The sequence below is a fragment of the Muntiacus reevesi genome, chromosome 15, assembly GCF_963930625.1.
Source record: "Muntiacus reevesi chromosome 15, mMunRee1.1, whole genome shotgun sequence".
NCBI classification, from domain to species: domain Eukaryota; kingdom Metazoa; phylum Chordata; class Mammalia; order Artiodactyla; family Cervidae; genus Muntiacus; species Muntiacus reevesi.
Window position 1 is genome coordinate 60588289 of NC_089263.1, and position 25850 is coordinate 60614138.

Sequence of the window (25850 nt, forward strand, 5' to 3'; positions counted from 1 at the left end):
GTGTTACTCGCCTGAGTTGCTCGAGGGCTGCTCCTTTACTTTTCCTACTATATATTTATTCTATCAATACTGACCACTTTAAATAACTGGCGCACTCAAAAGCCTATTCATTATATGTGACATAATTCATCAATAGATTTGTATCGGTTTTAACTTTTTCAATTACTTGCCATGTATAGTGTCTGGGGAGACTAAAGATAATCTTACTTTAAAAACAGTTTATAATGTTCAATGTTTGGAAGCGATTATTGACCTTTACTGTCTTTACAGTACAGCCTATTTTCAAGTGATAAAATCTTAGACCATTCAAATCTTCCTGCCTCTAAGTTTTTGTCTAGAATTTTGGTAACTGACCTTGTACCAACCAGCAAAAGCCTCCATCGCCATAAACCGTCACCGGCACGCTCTGCTGCCGTCCGGCTTCTCCCCATCTGTCTCACTTCTCCCAGAAGGCTGAGGAAAGGACAGCAAGCCCCCTGCACCCACCAGGCCGAGACTGGAGCAGCCACTCCACGCTCCTCTGAGCTGGAAGCAACCAGGGCTGGCCACGCAGCTCACTTCACACCTCATCTGAGATTCGCCTCTTCAAAACCCCCAAGGGGCAGTGACAGGCAGCCTCTTAAAAAACAGGCCTTTGCAAAATGCTCTATCACCGAGGAGCAGCTTCCCTTCACTCCTCACCGGGCTTCACACGCCCGCAGGGGACACAGGGCAGGTCCCCTTTTCAGCGACAGACTGAGGGAGCGTGAGCGGCAGGTCCCTGCTCACAACTACTGTGAGCCACTGCCGGGGAAGAGGCCTGCGGGCTCTGAGGTCCGCTCACCAGTCCTCCCAGCGCTTCCTGTTCAATCCCATCCTTCCAGTGTGGCCGACAGCTTCGTGAATCGAGGGAGGCTAAGTCTACACACAGAGTCTCCCTGGCTGTTCATCACCCAGAAACGGGATCGGCATGCCTCCCAGGTCCGCAGAGCTGCCCCAACAGGAGTGTGGGCGGGACAGGCCCAGCAAGTCAGCTGGACGCCACCGTCACCTCTCCGACCATGTCCAAGGCACTCCTCTGCTGCAGCACCAGGCTGAGTGAGTGCCTTGCTGAGACAAAGCATCTTCTTTAAGATAAAAAGCAGAACAGTCAGTGAAGTCGGCTTGGGATGACTCTCTCTCGGGGCACGTCTGACTTGGCCCACAGCTATGTCCTCACGTGCTTTTCATTCCCAGAGCAGCCTGTCCAGGAAGCTGGTGCCGCCCACACACTCTAAAGGAAACCCAGAACGGCATCCAAACGTGCCGACCCTGCGGGCGGGCCCCACCTCCTCTCGGCCTCACCCAGGAGCTCTCCTTCTTCCCCGGGAACCAGGCCCCTGGCTCTCGCTGCACACCAGCACTCTCTGCTCTGGGCGCCCGACGGACACTGGCCAAGCCCTGCCTCTGAGGGGCTTTCACTTCCAGGGGACTCAGGGGCACACGTGCATGCCTGAAGCATTCCTGCTGCTTGTGGTGAAATGCAAACCAGATGGCTGGGTTGTGAGCACCCGCAGGTGTCGATGGAGTGAGCGACCGGCTCCCTAGGGTACAAGGTGAGGTCAGCATGGCATCAGAGAAGGGGCCTCAGATTCAGGCAGGAATCTAAGGCCTCATGTACCCACCACAGGGGTGAGTTTAAGTCCTGAAACAGATGGAGCAGCAAAGAGGCCTCCGTTTCTTCATCTGTCAAATGGGAACAACAGCCAGAAACAGCAGGGTGGTGGTGAGGATTCAGCATGCATCCAGTGAGGTGCCAGCGCACGCTGGCTCTGTTCGCTCCCTTCCAGCCTGTCTCCCCTCCCTCTCTCCCTCTGCCCGCTCCCCCGTACACCAGGCTCTGGCTGCAGAGTGGCCAGGCTGTGCCCCTCCCCTCCTCAGCAAACCTGGACCTTCTTCAGCGTCAGCACCCTGCCCCCCAGGCATGCTGCTGCTGCTCCCCTCACCTCTGGGCAGTGCCTCCCCAGCCCCACTCTCCTCTCACCGGATGGGCTCAGCCTTCCGCTTGAGGGAGAGCGCCCTGAGACCAGAGACCAGGCTTGCAGCCCAGTACCCGCCAGGGCTCCTCTCACACCGGTGCCAGGTAACGGGGGAAAGGCCTGGAAGCATTGGGACTCCTGCGAGACTGTGTGGCATGTGATGTGATGTGTGTGTGAGTGAGAGAGACCCATCCTTCCCAGGGGCTCTTTCTCGGCTTGGGAATACTCTTCCTAGGTCCATACACCCCGGTCCAACACTGCGCTCACTGAGGAAGCTTCACTCACACCTACGGCAGCTGCGACTCAAACACTGCTCCTGTGACTACACTGCCCGCACTCAGGGACGACCTGGTAGCATTTAGACACAGCAGCCTGGCTAGGAAGTCCCTCCAGCTACTGGCCTGCTAACTGGAAGCTGCTGTCCTTCTGGTTCTAGAAACTACGGCCACTAACTCCCATTAGACTAATGAGAAGACCACACAAGAGCCAGGACCTCTAAGCCGATAGTAGCAGTTGATGTCAACACCATCAAATAAAAAAAATTAAAAAAAAAAACAGGCTTATTAATTTTAAAGGACTTCACAGCATTTAAGGAAAAAAATGAGACTGACACAAAGATTTCAGAACTCATTAGAGACAGCCTGGAAATCACTGCTATGTTTAAATCGAAAGCTGCTCATCTGACAGCCCTTCGTTCAGACGCGCTATTGTGTGCATGTCACTACGGTTAGGGCTGAGTGAGCACTTCCATTAAAACCTTCACCTTCGCAAGCTTATAATTTCACAATAAAGATTTGCTCCAGGTTTGACTTTTGCATACAAAAGATTGCTGCTTGAAATACATATTCCAAAGTATAAAACAAACCTGTCTGGACTGAAAACTCAGATACAAGGATTACTTTCAGTGTCTTGGGTTTAAATAAGTTAGAATACACCAGAAATTTAGGATCAAAAGTTTCCTTTCTAAACCACAAAGGTTAGAAATACAGAAAGGGTGGGAAAATCAGTTTAGGAACAAGGGGAACATACTAAACTTAGAACGATCTTATTCCAGAAACCGCAAGGTCATCCTACACTAACTCTCTCCCAAACTCTTCTCAGTCAATGTGTCACCAGACACTGTCAATTCGACCTTTAAACACTTCTCAAATTCCTCAGGCTAGCTGGTCTTCTGGCTTCCCTGCAGCGAGGTTATCTGTAAGCAAGCAGACACACCCAGGCAACGTGTGACCGCTCTGCTGCCCGGGGCGCCCGGTGACACGAAGGGCACAGTCCCCACGGCCGCCGTGGTCTCCCTCCCTCCCTCCCAGCTCCTGGCAACAGGCCTTTCTGCCTCCTGCCTTTTATGTCCACTACTGGAGCTTTCTTTTTTGATATCACTGAAACATGCTCAAATCTGGCTTCTGGTGAATTATGTTAACAGGACGCTATGTTTTAAAACCACATTTTATCCCGATATCAGCTGTGAGACAGGGTGGGATGGAACAGTGGAAACTGAGGCGCCTAAGCAGGTGTCATAAACCCAACTGCGAAGGTCACAGCTATTCCCTCCCACATTGGCCTGAGCCACAGAGGCTGCAGGCATTCCAGGGAGGCTCCCAGATCCGCCTTCGGGGAGCCGGATCCGGGGAGCTGGTCCCTGTGGCACACCCCTGCACCCCCGAGGCCGCGACTGCGGCCTCGGCAGGCCACACTGTCTCCCATCCTCAGAACACATCCTGCCGCCCCTGACGCCATCCCTCAGCTGATGGCATTTCCCTCCCTTGGCCAGACAATTCTGTCCTTCGAGCCCCAACTCAGGTACCACCTGACTGCCCCCAGGAGCTCAGGCAGCAGTCACGGCCTCAGTTTACCATTTGCTCTTCAACGTTTCCTGCCGGGTGTCTTCCTCCCATCTCTCTCTAAACTCTCACCATGCAAGGGTCTCAAAGGACTTTTCTATCTCCCCAGAGCACCCATCACTGACTGGGAGGAGAAGCCAGCATTCAGCAAAACGCCCTTGTTATAAGAAGATATTTTAAATAGATAGTCATCTGACTTTCAAAAAACTGTAATGAATACTATTGCAATTTTTTCATGATGAGGCTGAATGTAAATAAAAATACAGTATCCATTCTATGTTTTCAATGACTAATATTTAGGACTCATTTTTTCTCTTAAACTGAAAGAATAAAATTGATTTGTGAAAGGACAAAATAACTCGTCATAACGCGTGACAAAGTTTAAGAGCTAAAGAACACAGGTGGGCCTAAAAGTAACAGCTCTCCAAAAATGTAATTTAGGCGCAAACTGTCGATAATCGCAGGGCGTTTTGCTACAGCTGTATGCAAGGTGGAGACACCCAGTAATTTTCAGGAGGAAACAGCTGGGAAGAGGGTCAGGAGGGACGCCCATGGCCTCAGACGGCCACACGGCAGCACGCAGAGGAGGGGACACCGGGCCCCGCGCGGTCAGGGAGCCCTGGCTGGGGCGGACTGAGTGGACGGGACACAGCAGCAGGAGGAGAGCTGGAGGGAAGTGAACAACGGCCCCCAGCGCCCCTGCAGGGAACTCTGACTCGGAGCCACAGAGCCTGGTCGTGGGTACCAGGTGAGAAGGAAAGAACTGAAGCCAACAGCGCAGTGAAGTACATTTCACATCACCTAATCTTTTGGAAAACACAGACTATCTTTTTTAACAGAGGAAAATATAGTAGCCCAAGAGAGTATACATCAGTGATGTGGAGAGCAGTGAAAGTAAGCCTGCTAAAAGCAGAGGACCTGATAAATCCTCCCCTCACTGCATGCTTCGTGTCCTGGAAGAAAGACCGGGGCACACACATCCAGGGCCGCTGTGCTTCAGGCACAGCGAGGCCTTGCTCTTAGACTCGGGCAGCCCTCATCCACGTGGTTCCTCTTAGGGCCCATCAGGCTCAGCACCTTGACATGGACCTCCGCACAAACTGGAAATGGCTGCCTGCAGCTCTGCGGGGACACAGCTTGGGAAGTGGAGGATTGGCTGGATTTTGGCCATTCACCTCCCACAAGGCCCTGGCCATGCAAGAGTCACATGGAAAACCTGCGGGTGATCGGCTCCCCCAGGGAACAAGCTCTGCCCAAGCTCTGCAGGTCCCACACAATGTCACTCTGGGCCTGGAGAGCAGGGTCCCTCCAGAGGAGGACACAGATAGCAGGCTAATACATCAATCTTACAAAAGCCTGCAGTGAAGGTGGATTTTGTGTGTCAACTTGGCTGAGCCTCGTGCCCACATTAGTCAAGCATGATTTTGATGGTCCTGGGTCGTTGCTCTTGGAGGAGCTTACCATTTAAGCTGGTGGACTCTGAGTAAAGCAGACTGGCCGCCCTAATGCAGGGGCCCCCATCCAGTCAACTGAAGGCCTGAACGGAACAAAAGACACCCCACTCAGTCAAGAGGGAAGTCTGCAGCAGATGGCTTTTGCATCTGAACTGAAACATCAGCTCTTTCCTGGGTCTTCAGCCTGCTGGCCTATCCTGTGAATTTTGGACTTGCCAAGCCTCCATAATCATGAGAGCCAATTCCTTGAAATAAACTCCTTCTTTATAAACAGCTATGGTTTTTCCAGTAGTCATGTGTGGATGTAAGAGTTGGACCATAAAGAAGGCTGAGTGCCAAAGATTTGATGCTTTTGGAGAAGACTTGAGAGTCCCCTGAACTGCAAGGAAATCAAACCACTCAATCCTGGAGGAAATCCATCATGAATATTCATTGGAAGGACTGATGTTGAAGCTCCAAACTTTGGTCACCTGATACTAAGTACCAACTCATTAGAAAAGACCCTGATGCTGGGAAAGATTGAAGGCAGGAGAAGGGGACGACAGAGGATGAGATGGTTGGATGGCATCACTGACTCAATTGATATGAGTTTGAGTAGGCTCCAGGAGTTGGTAAAAGACAGGGAAGCCTGGCATGCTGCAGTTCATGGGGTTACAGAGTCAGACGCAACTGAGCAACTGAACAACAAACATACACACAGTCTATTAGTTCTGTTTCTCTGGAGAGTCCTAACTAACACACTAACACAGTAGATAAGGAAGATCTACTTGAGAGAAAGGAAAGCCACACTCGAACTATAATGTTGTAGCTGAAACTAGAAGGCTGAGAAGGAAGCAGTCACTCATAGACCAGGGGGAAGCCCCCGCAGAAAAGAAGCAGGTGGCAAAGCCCTTTCAGCTACTGGCCAGAGAGGCTAGGCAACACCGGGGAACTGATCGCAGCCAGAGGGGGCAGACAGCAGTGATGGGGAGCAGGGCACCCAAGAATTCACCTGAAGGGGGCAGGAGCAGCCACCTCGGCAGTCCCACCCTTTTGGTTTTCCCAAGTATAATGGTACCAGTGGCACGACACAATTCATGTTATGAAAAGATGGCACTGGTTCTACTCAGACCTAGACAGGAGAGGTCAAAAGTGCAGAAACCCTCTGGAAGGGAGGACGGTGTCTGTCATCACTGGAAGGAAAATGAATTCCTAGGAAAGAAGACATGACAGTAAGAAAGCCCCCAGCCATTTTAACAAGTCCAAATTGTTCCAGATTGAAAACAAAACTAGAAAGTAAATGACTTGAACACTGAAAGAACCTATACATGGGACCGCAAAGTCACTGCTGGTGATCTCTTACAGACCATGGAAAATTTTTAAAAGCTGTCTGAACACAAGAGACAAGCAAAGCTTCCCATAAAAAAGAAGAGAAGCCAGGAAACACAGAAGTCTGCTCCTGACCCCTTGCAGGTTCCCGAGGAGCTGAGAAATAGACGACCGAGCAACAGGTGGCCCAAGTTCTGGGACTCTGAGTTGGGCGGGGAGGGCGGTAGCATGTGGAGAGCAGGAGCTCTGGGGTCTGAGCCGAGCCAGAGACCCAGCCTGGCCACTGCCCACCAGAGATGCCTGGCAGGTCTGTCCTTCAGGAGTAAAGCAGAATTGTGCCTCTCACTGGCTCTTGACAGGAGGAAACAAAGTAAGGCAGTGTCTGATCAGTTGTACTAAATGCCGTTTGCTGCTGTTTGGGCTATTGGTTGGTGGCTTTATTCAATCAACAAACAACGGAGCCCCTGCGATGTGTTAGGTACCTTCCAGGTGAAGACGAAACAGCACCTGCCTGCAGTGTGCTGACATTGTGGTTAGGCAGAGAGACAAATGAATGGAGAAATACACAGGTTCCGACACGCGGTGGGAGGAAAAGTCGGCAGAGGTAAGGGCAGAGAGCAATGGGTCCGTCTTTGAGGTCACCTTGTCCAAACACCACTGCTTCCTGTTTAAAGCGACAAAAACCAAAAAAGTCCTCCTCAACCTCTCAGCTGAATGGACTCTTCCTTCTCTGACCTTCCATGATTTATTTTTTCAATCTATGCCCCCAAATATCATTTTAAGACTTTTTTTGATGTGGCCCATTTTAAAAGTCTTTATTGAATTTTGTTACAACACCGCTTCTGTGTGCAGAGATCCGCCCGGCAGCCCCTGCAGCAGACGGTGACGCCTCCACCACCGGACCACCAGGGAAGCCAAAATATCACTCTCTACTGGACTGACTACAGAGGGCCAGCAAGCAAGCTCCTGACTAACTTTGTAAACCGCTGATCCCAAGCAGGTGCACCTTTCAGAGAGGTGTTTGCTGAATGAAGGCCTCTGCCGGAGGGCGGCCGGGGGAAGCTGAGGAAGAGGAGATGTCGTGGCAGAGGGCGAAATCTACTCTTTCACTCTAAAAGTCAGGAAACAGCTCTGAACAATGGTCCTAGGGAGGCGGATTTTGCCTCCATACAGACTGGCGTCCTGAGTAGTCCTCGTGCTGCGAAGGGCGACCTTGTAGGCGCGAACCCTGAGCAGCCTGACAGATCAGAGGGTGGCCTTGCAGTGGGCAGGGACCAGCAGTGTGTGCCTGTGGGCTGGCTCCTGGTGCTGGGCCTGCAGAGGGCCTCCTTCTCTGCTCCACACGGCCTGGCCAGCAGATGCCCATGTGTCCTTTCTATAGATAAGGGACGCAGACTCCAACCTAACCTGCACAGATTCACCCAGCAGGTGACAACTCAGACTGCAGGGGACTGTCCCTTCCTCTGCAGGACACTGAATGACTTCTCTGAAAACTGCCAAGCTGGGTGCAGAAGGGACGGCTCGTGTAGAAGCTATAATTAACAAGACCATCTGAAAATTATCACATCGCATGGGCAACCTTCTCGATAATCATTGTAGCAACAGAAACATGCTGCTGAAGAGTTTCCGTGATGGTAAAAGATGTGGTCCGCCTGGTCTAACCCACCAGGGCTAGAACAATGCACCGAATACTCACATCAGAGTGTCTGCCAGCATCAGTCCTAGGCAGAGCCAGTGTGCAGGGCAAAAGCAGTAAGCACGCAGCCCCAGCGGCACCAACAGCAAAGCCCCACCCACAGCCCGGCTCTCAGATCCAAGAAGGTCAGGCAGCCTGGGCTGTAGGTGTGTCTAACCCATGGCAGGCACCTCATGGAATAAGGGCAACAGAACACGGGCAGCTCTGACTGGTCTCTGAGGGGCACTAGCCTGCTGTTTCCCAGAGCGACTGTCCTCGCCACCTCACTCCATCCAGGCCTGTTAAGTTCACTCATGCTCACACCTCCACTGGGTATTAAAGCGCGGCAGGGGTGGGCAGTCCCAGCTCTGCCCACACATTCAGCTGCTGAGAGGCCCCAGGCTCAACTCAGGTAATAATGACATATTAATAATACAAAAACTGGTGTTACCAAGGTTCCTCTGCTGTCTCCTTTCTTCTCATTCTTCCACTGTAAACATTTTTCTCCCTAAGGAGGAGGGTACACAGAGTGGCCATGGGATGCGGGCAACCTGAGTCTTAAATTTCTTGGGTCATATGCAATTACAAAAGCAGCACGGTTCTGCAGGGAAGGAACGGAATTGGGGCGTCAACATCAACCAACACAAGTGGCTGCAAATATGCTGCTAACACGACAGAGTGTTCCAGTAAGGGTGCTTGTCAGAGGTCTCAAAAATAGAACCAGGTTCCCACTTTATCAACACACTCAAAACAAAAAGTAAAACCCCAGAATCCTCTCCCAGAGGATAGGGAACATAATCATCAGATACAGATCTCAGGGGGCTTAAGCAGGTTTTAGAAAAGAACTTTTGAAGCTTTTGTTTTTAAATTCGTGTTTTCCAAAAAGTTCTACTGATCAGATTTGTGGGCTTTCCCAAAGCCGGGGCCTGAGGAGGAGACGGGAATTGTAGAGAGGCCAGGTCTGCAAAGGTGAGGAAGTGGGAAAAACAGCCTCCAGGGTCGGGCGGATCTGGGTTTCAACTCTGATGCTCAGCCCATCTCCTCACCTGTAAAACCAGGGTGGCGTCAGGCTCTGGGGTAATCAAACCACCAATGACCTGGGGCTGGGCCTGGGGGCTTCTGGTGAATTTAATTTGATTAATTCTGTCTCAGAGTCTTATGGGAAGGCAGTAGTTCCTGGAATAGAAGGTAAGAAAGCTCTCTCAGTGCTGGACACACAGCCAGCTTTGCCAATCATGATTATCCTTGGGATGGCTTTGCTGGACTTCCATTCCTAACTCTGAGCAGCAAAGCTGGACGCTCTGCTCAAGGAGCCCAGGTGATGAGTTCCAGGAGGAAGGCTGGGGTTCACAGAAGGACGGCCGGGGGAAGCGCCAGCAGGCCAGGCAAGGGCAGGAGCCTTACCTGGAGAGCTTCCACTGAGGACCCAGAGCGTGGGACTGCCCAGCACTCCCCTTGTACAGACACCACAAACCAGCACCCTCCCTTCTCTGCCAGGATGGAATACATGCCACCAGCTGCACACAGGCGTGGCTTCTCCCACTCAGAGACAAGAACACAGAGAAAAAGCACTGATTTCCTGAGCCTGCGGAAACAAAAACTGGAAGCAACAAAGAACAGGATTTCCAGAAGGTGAAGTTTGTATCTCTCTGAATTGTTATAATTTTACACAAAACAAGTCAACAACTAAAAACACAGATTAGGATGTTTTCAAATGTCTTATCTGCAGCCTGTGTTTATAAAAATGGTGAAAATTAGACACATGTTTAGGACTAATAATCTACAAAGTCAGAAACCTTACATGAGGATACGGTGAGGACAACACTCATACATTCACAGATTCATAATGCTCAAGGTCAGCTACCAGGAACAAGCAAGGACACGCGCCACAGCATCTCAACAAGACAGCCAGGGGCTCTAACAAGATCCCAAGGCCCTGGAGACCCTCCAGAGAACACACAAGCCTGGAGTGATTCTCTTAAATCCCACTGTTTCCACAATTTTTATAACATTAAAAGCCAGGCTGTTAAGGATAAAGTGGGAAAAGGAGAGAGACAGAGAAGAGCCCCACTGGTCCCAGCGAGGGGGGAGCTTCAGCCTGCGGCTTCCTCTGCAGGTGACCCTCTCCCACCGCTGCACACAGCGGGGCTGAGGCGGGGACGGGCTCCTCGGGGAGTGGAAGGAACTCCAGCAGGCTCCCTGTGCAGGCCCAGGAGACAGCCCAGCTTTCTGCGAAATGAGAGCCCAAAAGGGAGCCGAAACAAGACTGCACTGCCCTTAAACCAGATCGCTTCTTTGTCCCCAAAGTGAAGACCAGGAAGGACCGCGGGGGCAGACCGTGTCCCACCGGCCCCGGTCCGGGAGGGCTGGGGTCCGCCATCCCCACCTCCCACTGCTGCTCCCTGGCAGGGTGACTGTCAGGACCAAAGCCCTAGGGGGCCCAGGGAGGGGCACCCCAGCGAGCGGCGCTGTCCCCACGCAGCGTCTTCGTCAGCGACCGCAGGTCCCTGCAGCGTGCTCGGGAGCCATTCCAGCACCCGCCACAGAGCACAACTCCCAGATCGGGAAGAGGCCCCGCTGCCTCTGGGTGCAGCTTGAGACTGGAGGGCGTCATGCTCTCCCCATTACATCCTGCGTCTCCACCAAGGCCATGACCACAGAACCCGGGTTCACCTCGATACCCCGAGCGCCTGAAGCACCTCCTCTCACCCCCGCCATCGCCCCTGCCTCACCTCTGCAGCGCTCCACACCCCCGCCCTCCATCAGAAGTCACGACACTGTTAGGAAGTAGGCTGAGAACCAGAGCGCCGCATACAGAAGGCACGTGCTTCAAGGAGGAAACGCAAGTGGACCCCAGGGCAGGAGCAGAGTGTCCAGGAGGCGGTGCCCATAGCCAGGCTTTCAACTCGGTATTAATTTTGCAACTTTTTGGTAAGCTGAGAAAATCATTTTAAAATAAAAAGTTCCAGAAAAGTCTTCGTCCCTGTCCCCAGGTGTGGTGCCTCACACTGGAGATCTCAATAAACAGCAGATGAATGACTCAACAACCAGGAGGATATAATGGGAGAAAACAGAAAGAAAGGGGAGTGAGACCAAGGGCAGGAGGAGCAGGTGGGTGGGTTTACCTGGAAGGGAGGACCCTTACACGGGCTTCCAGGTGGAGAGGAAAGGCCAACAGAGGCGGAAGCCAGCTACGGAGATCCCCAAGTGCCCCGAACCGCGGATTCAGGGACGACACGGAATAAACCCACGCATAAACCGGGGGGTGCCCGCCACCACCTCAGCCACCCACAGAGGTCAAGTCCTGTGAACGCGCACGCATGTCCTCCCCTGTGGTGCTGCTCGGGCACACACACTCACACGTGAGTGCCAAACAGCATTTGACGCTCACGCACATCACCCGCAGGGGTCGATGTGTTGGATCTTTAAAGTCTGTGGAGGCCCAAGGGCTTGACTCAAACCCACTGCTCACTCCTGAAAGCCTCGGCATGATCAGATTTCTCTATGCAGACACGAGCCTCACAGACACAGGGGCAAACCCGCCTCCAGAAACGCATGTCTGTGCGTCCCGAGTGGCTCTGCCACGGCGAGGACAGCGGCGAGGGGCGGGGCCGTGCCTGGAGCTCAGCCACGGTGCCCGGGCTGCAGAGACTGCAGTGCCAGCGGCCTCGGGCCCTGGGCCGGCCTGTCTTCAGCAGGCAGGGAGGCCGGCTGCCTGGGTCCTGCGCCACCGAGGGCCTGGGGGCGGGGAGTTGGGGGGTGGTAGTGGGAAGCTGCCTGTCCAGGATGATGGCTACGATCGCACAGCCTCCCCCTACCCTGCAGCACGAGGCCGGCAAGGAGGAAGCCCACTGCCACGGACACACACTGTGAAACATTAAAATTCACGGCACTCGGCGCACAAGTGAGCTTCCCCTCTGCACTCCTCCCCTTGCACCTCTCAGATTCAACCAGCGCAAAGGAAGAAACCCAAGGAAGGTGGACAAATCACTTACGTGATGAGATCAACCGGAGACAGTATTGTTATAGATACATCCCTATGCTCTATGCTATTATACCCCAAACACTTGAACTTACTTAAAAGAGTATCCTGTTCAAAGTCAACAGCACGGGAAAATGCGCATGTTCCAAGAGCACTCTCAACCTTTGGATATGCTGGCGGCCTGGACCACCCAGGGCCTGGACCACCACTCAGGATCTAGTAATTTCTTCTCCACTGACGTGGGTGAGACACATTTGGACTATTATTCACCTATGTTGAGTCAAGATAGAAATTTCTTCCCTTTCTCATGATTACACTGCTTCAAAGTTGGGTTTAAGCTAAATCCTGCTTTTTATTCCCACTGATTTCTGTCACAAAACTAGTCATTTATTTCCATGCAAAAGTCCCAACTTGGAGCCGAACTTTGGAATGCCCTGGCCTGTCAGGTTATTTTTACTGGTTAAAGCTCTGCAGCAGTTTCAAAGGCCAAGTTCTGCCTCCAGCACTGATCCTCTCTTCTTCCCTGGCTCCTCCTTCACAGACAGACAGAAATCCTACCACCACGCAGGTTCTCAATCCCCACGAGCCTTTTCCAGCACTTGGCTAAGCCACAATTTCTAACTTTAGCTTCCTGAGTTCGGGTGTGGACATTTCTCAACCATGAAGCCGCAGTATAATGTTTCACCAGCAGGTGTTAGGTCTTAACACAGGTATGCACGAGAAAATCCCTGAGTCTGAGGCCCTGGTTACATACGATCACCTATGAGAACCTAAAAGACACCCCGTACACTGCATATCTCAAGAAGAATACAATGTAGGTATGGGTAAAATCCCTGAAGAACTGTAAAGCTGAAACCCTACTGCACAGCTGAGGACCAACAGAGGCCTGGAAAGGCTTTTAAACCAACTCTAGGAAGCAAGGTAAAGACAGAAAGTAACCTGAACTAGCAAACAGCCACACTGAAAAACCCCTGGCCGAAGAGATACGCTGGGAGGCAAGAACACAGGAAATTATCTTCCTAGGTCTGAGGCAACAACCAGCAGAGAGAGAGACACTAAAACAAAGAATGCAGGGCAGCGGAGAACTGTAGCAGAGGAATTCACAATCACTAGACGTCAGTACTAGTGCTGGTTTCTTTTAGAATAAACAGCCTAAAAGCTGAAGCAAGAGGACTATGAACACTTCTCTGGGCTCCTCTCCAGGGAGCTGGGATCACCACCAGACACCCAGACCCGGCATGCCTGGGTCACCCTGCTGCTGCACCGGGAGGCCGCGGCCAGCACACCAGGAAGCCAGAAGTCAGCTCAAAAGACAAAGAATGGGCTTTAGTTCAGATGCAGAGCTTAGGACAGGTCCCACAAAATGACTTTAAATTGCAAGTCACAGCAGAAAATTGCAAATCAGGTTCTGGAATTTCAGTCCCAAAATGGTAGGCCAGGGTTTGTCATTACAGCGCACAGGCATGTTTCTTTGGGAACAGAGTGCCCGAGACCCTGAAAGAGGTTAACAGGGCAGGTCACCACACTGAAAATGTTAACTCCGGGCTGCTGTAACCCTGGCCTCACCCCTGGGGGCTAGTTCATTGCTGAAGTAATCTGTGTGCTAATAACCAGGAACCAAAACCCAGCATCCAAGCCTGGAAAAGCAGCCGGTGAGAACACACTGCACAAAGTAACAGCAGCAGGAAGGGAGCGGTCATGCTCACTCTTAGCGATCACTGAAGACTCCACAAGCAGTGAGGGCACCCTGAAACCAGAAAAGCAGCAAGACTCTGAAGGTGGTGTTTAAAAGGTAACTCTTCCTTACATCTGTTTTTCTTTGTCATGAATTCTTATGCAAAAACCCTCTTCTCCACAGCCCAGACCCTTTGGTTGTTTCAGCAATACATCTCATTCTGGGCTGCCTGGAGCTTTCATAGCAATGGACACAGAAGTTAAATAACTGATTAAGAAATTTTCTGTGAGTTTCAGAAAATGAACTTATGGTTGCGAGAGGGAAGGGACAGTTACGGAGTTTGGGACAGACATGTACCCACTGCTATATTTTAAATGGATAACCAACAAGGACCTATTGTATAGCACGTGGAACTCTGCTCAATGTTATGGCAGCCTGGATGGTAGCGGGGTCTGGGGGAGAATGGATACATGCACATGAATGGCTGAGTCCCTTTGCCATTCACCTGAAACTATCACAACATTGTTAATCGGCTATACCCCAATACAAAATAAAAAGTTTAAAGTCTGGGGAAAAAAAGAAATTTTCTATGAAAGTTCATTCTGATGTATTTTCAATTTGTGATCATCTCTTCTGCTGCCTTATTTTTACTAATTTCAAGTGACTGTCACATTTGCTTTTCCTGAAAAAGACCCCCCTTACACTGACCACACTGAGGGGCTCAGGGTGTTCACTCCACGTAAAGCCAAGCTTCTCCTGCTGGATCCTGGGTCCCGGGCGCGCAGTGGCATGCAGGATCATGGGAGAACAGTGCTGGTTCCTACAATGCCAATCTACCTTGACAGTAAGTCACCTCATATGATTTTCAAACTTCAGCAAACAAACAACTGCATGAATTTTTAATATTTTAGGGGCTTTCCTGGTGGCTCAGATGGTAAAGAATCTGCCTGCAATGTGGGAGACCCAAGATCAATTCCTGGGTCAGGATGATCCCCTGAAGAAGGCAAAGACTACCCACTCCAGTATTCTTGCCTGGAGAATTCCATGGACAGAAGAGCCTGGCGGGCTACAGTTCATGGGGTTGCAGAGAGTTGAACATGACTGAGTGACTAACATTTAATATTTAAAAACATGAGATTGAAAAAAACCCAACAATAACAACAAAAGAATGAGGTATGGAAGCAATTTCAAGTTTGTGAAGAGTCACTTGGGAGGACTTTCCTGGTAGTCCAGTGGTTAAGAATCTGCCTTGCCAATTCAGGGGATGTGGGTTTGAGCTCTGCTCTGGGAAGATTCCTCATGCCACAGGGCAACTAAACCCATGCGCCCCAGTGCCCATGCTTCCCAACAAGAGGAGCCACCACAATGAGAAGCCTACGCATCATAACCAGAGAGAAGCCCTTGCTCACTGCAACTAGAGGAAGTCTACACACAGCAACAAACACCCAGCGCAGCCATAAATTAACTCATTAATTAAAAAAAAAGTCACTTGGCTCTAGGCCTAAGTCTATAAGAATGCGCTTTATTATCCACGGCCAGTAGGGATTTTAGTAGGAAAGTTAAACACTAACATGAGGTACTGCAGGACAAAGGAGGTGCAATTTAAACAATAAAACACAAACAGAAATGGACGAGTACTTCCATGACAGGTACTGCCGGATGGAGTGCCTCACACAGGTTAACTCACTTCGCCCACTCAGCCACTGGGAGACAGATGCTGTATTAGCCCATTTTACAGAAAAGCAATCAGAAGCACAGAGACTTGCCCAGAATGAAGCTTCGGGGATTGGAGCCCTGGCAGGCCGGCTCCAGAGGCCACCCTCTCCATTACCCGGCTGGGGTGGCTCCAACCACAATCTCCTTCATGTTTCACACATCCAAAGGCACCTCGGCCCTGGACTCTGCCGAGAGCTTTGGCGAACAACCCAACTTGCACTGACAATAGTTATACTGGTCTTCTAGCTTTACCTAACAGATTAGGAGACAAACACAGAGGGCTAGGGTAAAGCAACTAATGAGAAACCACATTTAATTTAACTAATAAATATATTTATTAGGATTTCTCTGCTATTCCCCAGTAACATACTGGATACCTACCAACCTTGGGCCGGGACAGGCGGGGGGCGGGGGGGTGGCGCTCATCTTCCACTGTCATATCTTTTTGCCTTTTCATGCTGTTCAGATGTGAGAGTTGGACCACAAAGAAGGCAGAGCACCAAAGAGTTGATGCTTTCTAATTGTGATGCTGGAGAAGACTCTTGAGAATCCACTGGACAGCAAAAAGATCAAACGAGTCAATCCTAAAGGAAATCAACCCTGAATATTCACTGGAAGGACTGAAGCTGAAGCTCCAATACTTTGGCCACCTGATTAGAGCCAACTCACTGGAAAAGACCCTGATGCTGGGAAAGATTAAAGGCAAAAGGAGAAGGGGGTGACAGAGGCTGACACTGAAGGAGGGCACCACCGATTCAGTGAACGTGAGTCTGAGCAAACTGTGGGCACAGTGAAGGACAGGGAAGTCTGGTGTGCTGCAGTCCATGCGGCTGCAGAGAGTCGGATGTGGCTGAACAACTAAACAAACAAAAGAAGTTTAGATTTCAATTCAGGTCTGTCTTACCACAGAGCTTGAGTTTTTTCTGGGCAGCCTCTCTCGCGGACAGATCATCTCACTGCTGCTTCGACCCTTCCTGAGACCACCCTCAGTGAGGGCAGCCCCGTTTGGGGCACGTGGTCCTTCCCCTCTCTCAGTCCACTGCCCTCTTCCTGACTGAACTCTCACCAGCTCATGTGGAGCCGTGATGACAGTCCACCAGATAGAGTTCATTTTCAAAATGCAATTACAAGGGTCTCATCTTGACTCGTTAACAACTCAAACATCTCCAAACCTAGTTATAGACTTGTAAACTTTTAAAAAGAAGGGATGTTTGTTAAATGGAAGCAAACAAAAAAGCACTTCAAACACATTCCCCCAGCCACAGCCAGCAGCTAGTGCTGAGGGGGTGGGCAGTGGCCCAGGAAGACTTTCTGACCTACTAGCAACCAACGCCAGTCAGACTCTAGGTGTCCAATCACGAGGGATTCTGGAATCACACTGGTGTCTGAGGTGCTGTGTTCACTGCATAAACATAAAGCAGGGCTCTCCACCTCTGCACTACTGACATCTGCACTGGACGATTCCTTGTTTGGGGGCTGCCCTGGACGTCATGAGAAGTTTAGCAGCATTCCCCCCACTGCCGCACTCCACCCCGCCAAACCTAACAACCAAAACCATAACCACACACTCTCTCAAGGACAAATACCCTTCAACCGCCCAGCTGAGAAGCGCTGATGTAGAATAGAGGAACCTATTAAGTGGGCACAAATACACTTTGCTCTCTCTTCAGTTTGATACTTCTGACAGTCAAGAAAAACAGGGTTTCATCTCACCCTAAAATATTTTTAAACTTTGTAATTCTGTAATGTTTTTTCTTTTTACCTTTTGACCCCCTTTGTACCTTTATAAAATCATGACCATTATTTTTCAAATATTCAAGACTGACTTAATTATGCAAAAAAGCCAACATTTGCCTGATGATTATACTTTCACGTTTGATATATCCTGTTTCATGATTATTAGCTAAGTTTCTCAATAAAAAGGAACAATAAATAAAGGAAACCCATGGACAGAGGAGCCTGGAGGGCTACAGTCCAGGGGTCTCGAGAGAGTCAGACACGACTTGGTGACTGAACAACAATGACGATAAGAAATAATGACGGATAGGTCCATTAATGCTTTAAGCCTGTGGGTTTTCTTTTTAAGGACATTTGGATTTATTATAATTTATACAAACTGTTCTTGTTAGTCATGTGAGAATTTTATTATTCTTAGAAACACCTCTGAATTAAAGTTTATTTTTAAAATGTTCTCTACTTCCTGAGATATTCACAATAAATACAACTTACTACCTAGACTGTGGTGTAATTCAGTCACCTCAGCATCACCTAAGGGGCTTATTTCAGAGGGTTGTTAAGAGAATCGGCATAAGACAGTTCCCGAAGGGAGTCTTTTAGTGACTCAGTCTTTAAAAATCTCATTGCCTAAGCAAAACTGCACTACTTCACTAAGGCTGAAATCAATGGACCAGTGCGTGCAGTGAAAACCCAGAGATCATTCTGCCAAGCCAGCTGTCAGGAGACCCGGCACAGTTCCAGAATTCCTGACCTGACCGCGGAGGCGCTACCTTCCCTCTCAGGGCAAGCCGCTGGCACTCGCCGTCTATCTGCCCTGATTTGAGAAACACATTCATGGAAAGAGCTAGTTTCCAGGTTGCTGCCTAATGATAGGAAATGACAGAGGCTCAGACCTGCCAGGGTCAGCTTCACGTTAGTCACTGAAGACACGCGAACAAGAACTTGGGGAAAAAAAGCACAACCCTTTCAGGTCACGAAGAACCACACCAAACTTCAGACTGCAGGATGGAAGGTGCAAACTAAGTGAATAACCAAAATTTTTATTTGGCTCCATCGGTACTTTTTCAAGTCAAGCACACTTGAAGTAAACAATGTATAGATACTGTACAACAATTCTTAATGACTTCCTGAAGTTTAAAGTTTAGAAAAGCAGAGATTTCTGCTTGAAGATAAGAGTCATACTTTTTTTATATATCTGAAGTATTTGACCCACTGAAGGATGTAATTTTTGAGTGCAATATTCCTGTGCAGTAAGCATGCTGAATAGACAAACATTTATTTCCTGTTGCAATGAAATGAGATCACCATTTCTTGCAGATGAAACACAGCAGAGACAGACCAGCTAAGGGAACAACCGTATCAGGCCTAATTCAGGTTATCAAACTGCCTAAGGAAAAGGGAAGGGAGCAGCTCATTTTTCACTGGCCGCTCGTTAGGTACAGAAGCCCAGGAGCTGATCTGTGGGCAGATGAGAAACGGGCTGCATCAGGAAGCAGAGACCTCCGCCCCGTCTCAGCCCCAAGGGAACCATGACGCTGGCCCTCCACCATCTGAGTGCTGACCAGCTTGAACGGAAAGAGGATGTAGGGATGTTGGCTGAGCTGCTACACCACAGCAAGGAGCAGCGAGGCATAACTCAAATGCTCACCACCTCATACAGACTTCTGTGTGACACTTCCACTTAGAACTAATTACAATTAATATACTACAGTGTACACTTGGAAAAACATAAAGAAATCAACTGTCAGTACTTTACTACTAACATATATATGAAGAATCCATAAAGGGATTTTCATTTTCTTGGAAAATTTAGACCTGGAGCATCTTCTTGTATCAGATAGATTTGAGCGACTTCTAACATTGCAAAGTTATCTTCTGCTTCCAGAACAATGTCATGACTTTCACGAGATGGGGGTAACCGCTGCTTGTTTTCACAGGGGCATCGAGGCAATCAGATGTATTCCAACTACATTTCAGTGACATTTTGTAAAAACAGAAACATGCACTCCATGCCTCTTCCCTTAGAAAGCAAAGCGCTGAAGGGCAGCGCTCAAGCACTCGGCTCTCCTCCCCCCCACCCCGCCGGCACCCGCTCACCTGGATGACCTTGTAGAAGTACGCGTACTGCCGCGCCGTGTTCTTATACTGGCTGAAGACGTCGTGTATGGCCTGTGTGGACTGCAGGTATCGAACCTCGTCCTCTTCGAAGTAGAGTGGCGTGTCGTACTCGCTGGGGAGCGTCTGGATGTAGGGCTGCCAGAACGAGTTAGGGTCGGCCCGCTCACACAGCAGATGGAAGGCCAGTGTTATGTTCCCCATGGCCTGAAGAATTCGGTCTTGAGAATACAAGGGTCCTAAATTAACCCAGAAGTTAACAGTATTAGTGCCACAAACTGCCTTACAAAGTGATCATTTCAAAAGATACATTAAAGTTACAGGAGCAACCTGATAGTCTCATAACATTCACGCTTAAGTGCCCCATTCTTCTACTATGTCATATTACAAGCGTGGAAAACACTTCATGGGGACTGTGGGAAATATCTCACTAGTCTAGAAAACAACCAAAGATGGTCCTACCCTCACAAAATGAAATTTTATATATTTTTATTATTTTTGCTCTCCTTTCAACAAACAGAAATTATTCTCACCCAACACTGAATTTTTAGCAGATTCAACAGTCATTAGTAATTTTCGTGGAACCCATAAAAATAATTCTTCTGCCTAGGAGGAAAAAAATAAGACTAGAATTACCAAAACATGTTACAATTGTCAATCCAACCACATCCATGGTCAGAAATCCAGTCACAAGGAAACACAACTTAAAAGTTGCCAACTGGCATTTCACTTCTAATTATCAAACATACTTCTAAATATAAACATTTGTATTATAGTTTAATGAGTATACGCATGATCTTGAAACCTGTATCCAAAGGAATGGAGAAGAAAATGGCAACCCGTTCTGGGATTCTTGCCTGGAGAATCCCATGGACAGAGGAGCCTGGAGGGCTACAGTCCATGGGGTCACGAAGGAGTCAGACATGACTGAGCAACTAAACAACACATCCAAAGAAAAACCATACACACTGAAAAGAAATGAAAACAGTAGCTTTCAACTCGAATTTGAAGCAAACAGAACAACGTGGGGTAGAGCACAGGGGCTCAGGGGTTGCCGGGTGCAGGCTCTGGGAGCTGGCTCAGTAGCTGCGGCACATGGGCGTAGCTGCTTTTTGGCACATGGGATCTTCCTGGACCAAGGGTTGAACTGGTATCCCTTACATTGAAATGAGAATTCTTAACCACCTTGTTTATTCACTCTTCGCTATACTTACATTAATTCTAAAAACAAGACAAAATCCTACCTTCCACAAAAAGCCTCACCTGCCAGTGTGAATCGCCACTGGGTTTTTGAGGCCAGAGTACCCTCCCTTCCTCTGCATGCTTGCCCTCAAGCACAGGGTTACCAGTGGGAGCGTTCTGGTTACCAATTTTTCCCACCAGCATCACCTCACTATCTTGGCAACACGAAGGCGTGGGTTCAGGCAGTCCTGCACGTGTGTCTAATACGCCTAAAGCATGGACACTGCTTTAGTAGTGCCTCAGAGAGGTGATGGTGTCACAGATACACGCCTATGTCCAAGCTCATCAAAATGGATTCATTAAAGATGTGCAGTTGTGTGTCAATTATGCTTCAATAAAGCTTGAATAAATAAAACACATGCACACCATGAAGACGCCAGCACCAAGATACTGCAGGCAGCAGCCACACTCCCAGGGCTGCTCTTCTGAGACATGTCTGCTCGGGCCGCTCACCAGCGTCGCCCATTCCCTCTCACGTGTGTCTGGTACCTTACTACACATCACAAGTGTCATGAAGGGAAAGGGCCTGGTGTTTTGGGAAGCATGGTATGATGATGAACAAGGGACTATTCACATACTAGCTATTCAACGGGTATCTAATAAAACAGCGTACGGCTTATCAATGTATCATTGAAAAGTAAACTACAACTTGACCACAAGTGTTGTTGGGAGTTTGAGGGGACCCAAATAAATAATATCCATTTCCTCCACCTAAACTCTGAACCAACTGAGAGAGACACAAGAATACAACAGATGGTCACACAAAACGTCACCTACAAAATCCCAGAATTAGACCGACTCCCCCACCTAGTTACAGGCAGGACTGGAGCCCCACAGGCCTCCCATGTAAACTCCCAGGGTGGGGAGGTGGACACACATGGCAACCAGCTCCATGGAGAAAAAGGCCAGTTCCTTTTTCCGGAATCGTCAAGACTGCTATGCCTCCTCTCTAGAAGAGGCAGGAGTGAGCGCCAGAGGGAGGCCTGGAGCCGGTCAGGGAGGCTGCTGTCAGGGAGGCCGCTGTCAGCGAGGCTGCTGCTCCCTCTGCTTCAGCCAGAGGAAGGACTGAGGTTGGAGAAGAGCACTGGTCCCTTCTTCTTTCCCACCGCCCCTGCTGCTGCCATCTCAGTAAGTGGTACCTCCAGGCACTAGTTATCCATCCAGAAAACAGGTCTCCACCCTCAACAATGTCGATCCTCCACCTGACCCTGCATCCAATCCATCACAAGGTCACTGGTTAATAGTACAGTTCCAAGGACAACCTGGAAGGGGCTGCCTTGAACCCTGAGTCGAGGCTCCACGGACCGAGGCTGCAGGGCAGGGAGGGGGGCTGTGGACTGCGCCACCAAGGTGCCCACAGGCTCAGAACTCAGCCCAAGGCATCTGTCCCCAGGTCCTGGGCCCTCCACACCACACACCATCCAAATACTGAGCTCCCCGCCCACCCAGACCCACAGCTGACCTACAAACTCACCTTGATATCTCTTGTTGCTCTCAAACCGAAGCCCTCTTCTTTGAAGTTCACCATTTCAAAACCCTCAACAGAGGCTCCATTTTCAGAGGCCCATTTCATTAGATCAGGAAAGTAATCTTCTCTTTTTCCATCAAAAGTAACAGACAGACCTATATTCATCCAGGTGTTAGAAAACAAGAGCTACTTTGAGGATATGTATCAGTCACACTGCCACAGAAAATAAAAAATAGACTACTGGAACTAACTACCTGGAAACAGTAATAAGACTTCAATCTCAAAAAAAAAATAAAAACTGACCACCAGCCAGACACAGTGCATACCTTAACTGGTGACAGGAAAGGCAAGTTAAAACACTAAATGCCCCTGCTGGCTACAGAGAAACAGCTGCGATCCCAGGTAACGTGAACACTGGCTGTTCGGTTCTATCAGGTGATTATCAAGGGATGGTATCATGGGAAGACTTCTGACCAGGCAGGTTTCCAGAGCAACCTGCCCTCTCTCATATGCACACGCAAACAAAACTCCCACAAGCACCAAGATCAGCAACGCACACATGTGCACGAAGGCACGTGTGGAAGGGGAGCCCTAGACCCCGATTAAGAGCACAAAGCTGAGCTCTGGATTCCACCCAGCATCTGAGATGACAGGATCCGTATATAACACTATAAATAAAACACAAAACTTTACAATGTTTTTTTTCTTGAAAATGCAATAGTATGATACCATTTATGTAAACTGTTAAAATACCAAGTAGTACAGTCTATGTGTATAGGGTTATAAATGAAGCAGAAACACATTCACTGTAAAGACAACCCCCCTGGTTGGGGGGTGGGGGTGGAAGTGTGGGGCTTCAGCTATCCCTGAGACATCTCCTTTCTTAAAAACAAATATAAGAACCAATCAAAGCACAGAGGGAGGGGAAGAGACGGGACCAGTAGGTGGGAAGGGAGGAAAGAAGAACCTGACCCAACAAGACTTGGGCACGTGTCCAGGTGATACAGTGGTTGTGATCTTCTGGGTCTCGCAGCACATTTAAAATATCAAAAAAGGTGAAAAGCCATGCATAGGAAAAATCATTTGAGAAGTAAGGGGAGAATAGGAACTTTAACCACATGAGATGCTGGGCATAGCATCAGCCCAGGGCCTGCGGCCATGTCCCCAGGACACAATTCACGGGTAACCGGATCATGGGTTTGCGCCAGGTGAGACCTGCTAACTGGGGAAAACTGAGTTTGTGAGGGATGCTCTAAGACAGAACGTCCTCTTCCCTCACTGAGAACAGATGAACGCTCTAACCTTAATGCCAGGGGTAGTAAACGATCTCTACTCAGAACAGAGACTCAGGACATAAAAAACTGTTTGGTAATCAACGTGGTGAACCAGGATGAGCACAGTGTACCAATCAGGGCAAACAAACACGCTAAAAGAGCCGGTCCCCGTGAGGGTCTGAGACCATCCCACCTGAAGCCTGCAAGTGCAGGCGCTACAGGACAGCGCGGACACTTCACACCCGCCAGCGCAGTGAGAACAACCGCCTTCCCACTGCCACGGCGAGAAACAGACAGGGAGCCAAGTTCTTTCATCCTTTTGAATGCAGGCTCCTTACTGTGTTCTCTCCTCCCACTTTCCCTGTGGCCTGCATACAAATCTACTTTTTGTGCTTTATAGCACAAAAACAGTAGGTATATTGAACAAACTTTTCCAAACTGACACTTGGTCCTGTTGCCAGCCTGGTTAAGAATCATTAAGATGCCTACTGAATACACCCTGAAAAAACACAGCTTGAGAAATATAGCTAACTCTCTCATTCAATCAAGTTAGATTTGAGTTCATCATAAATCTTGTAAAGACACTAATCAATCCGGATATATTTGTGTGCTGACCATACAACATCATGTACTGACCTCAAACCCTGAAGGAAACACAGGATACCAAAACAGATTTTAAAACATATTTCATAAAATAAAGATCAATGAAAGTTGTACCATTTTAGTCCCCAGACACATTCCCCCCACCTGAAGCTTAACATTTTTATTCCTTCCAAAGCAGTCATAGCGCCTCAGAAATGGGAAAAACCCTGACGGTTTTCTGATGCAGTTTCCCCTCCAACCTAGAAGCCCTTCCACAGACACCCTCCAGACAGGCATGAGGCCTGAGGTTTCATGCGGAGACCTTCCTTCTCAAAACCGCTCAGCCTTGCCGGGGCCAGATCTCCACAGGATATTATTAGAATAAGATCACTCGAGGAAATTTACCTTTTTGCTTTTTTCGTATTTTCTCCACTAGAGACCGGATCTGCACATACTCTTCCCACTCTTTTCCAGGGCCAGGGGCAGGGCTACTGCATTCTGTAACACAGAAACTATGGCATGCGAACAGTTTTCTTTCACCTTAACCTGTTAGCCTTCAGAAGAAAGAGGATCTGGGTTTTGTCATCGCTGTTGGTTTATTTTTAAAGGACAAAGATACTGTAGCTGTGATGACCAAGGTGAGAAGTACAAACCAGGTATGCTTTTTTAATGTACATAAATCCTCTGAAATCGGCTTCCCTGGTGGCTCAGCGATAAAGAATCCACCTGCCAATGCAGGAGATGGGGGTTTGATCCCTAGGTCGGGAAGATCACCTAGAGGAGAAAACTGCCACCCATTCCAGTATGCTTGCCTGGAGAATCCCATGGACAGAGAAGCCTAGTGTGTTACAGTCCATGGGGTCACAGAGTCAGACACGGCTGAGTATGCACACAATCCCTCTGAAACCACTCAGGCCCAGTGTTACACGGTGCACACAGACACAGGTGTGGGCACCTTACCCGCATCTACCTCATTCTTGCTCCTCGGATCAAGCTTCCTCAGAATACACTCATAAACAGGAAAATCTAAAAAGCTAAGCTAAAATGCGAAACAGTTCCCTGGAAACTCTTGTGGATGGTAAGAAGAAGGTACATTAAAAGTCAACATTTATTTCGAGTTAAACCCCATAACAATGACTCCCCGAGGGAACCAGATAAATTGGACATAAGGACAATTAGTCAACAAACGTTTCACACCCATGTGTAAGGCTCTATAATAAGCGCTCTGGGGGAGTTACAAAAAGAGACGACACAGTTGCTGCTAACGGAGCAGCGAGGATTCCATCACTGGGCCAGCACGGGCGCTGTGGAAGGCCGCACACCAGGCCCCTGCCTGCCAGGGCCCTGCCCTCTTTAAACAGCTGCATCTGTTTCAAGACAGAGACCTCGCCCCACGTTCCTGCCAAACCTCTAGGCCCCCTCTGTTCCCCAAGGAGAAGACTAGATGTGTAAATAATGAATAGTAACTAGTTACGTGTTGATGCGTAACTATCAGGTTAACCAGTCTTACTTCCCTCTTCCATCAACACCGAGTGAGGCCCTGGGATACAGGAGTCTGTCCTTAGGCCATCTACAGTCTATCTGAGGAGACCTGCGGGAAGGAGCAGGTGGGGGAGCGTGTCTGCAGGGGGGACCCACAGGGGAGGATGGGAGCACTCGGGGAGGGACAGTCACAGCCGGCCCCATACCTGTTAGGTAACAGTTACTGTTGGTACCGTTTCTCCATGTTTACAGCTGGGGAGACTGCTGGCTGGGAAGATGGGTAATGTGCCAGGTCCCATGGC

The 25850-nt window shown here is 49.3% G+C and overlaps 1 protein-coding gene across 2 annotated transcripts in view; it reads right to left on the reverse strand.

Moving 5' to 3' along the window:
- Positions 1 to 25850, reverse strand: part of SETD3 (SET domain containing 3, actin N3(tau)-histidine methyltransferase) — a 73715-nt gene that overhangs the window by 32359 nt on the left and 15506 nt on the right. For both annotated transcript variants that reach the window (XM_065906519.1, XM_065906518.1), the window contains 4 exons: positions 24472 to 24564; positions 22217 to 22365; positions 20034 to 20106; positions 19483 to 19739 (listed from right to left, as the gene is read on the reverse strand). In XM_065906519.1, the coding sequence (XP_065762591.1) occupies positions 19483 to 19739; positions 20034 to 20106; positions 22217 to 22365; positions 24472 to 24564 (572 nt within the window). The remainder of the gene's footprint in view (positions 1 to 19482; positions 19740 to 20033; positions 20107 to 22216; positions 22366 to 24471; positions 24565 to 25850) is intronic.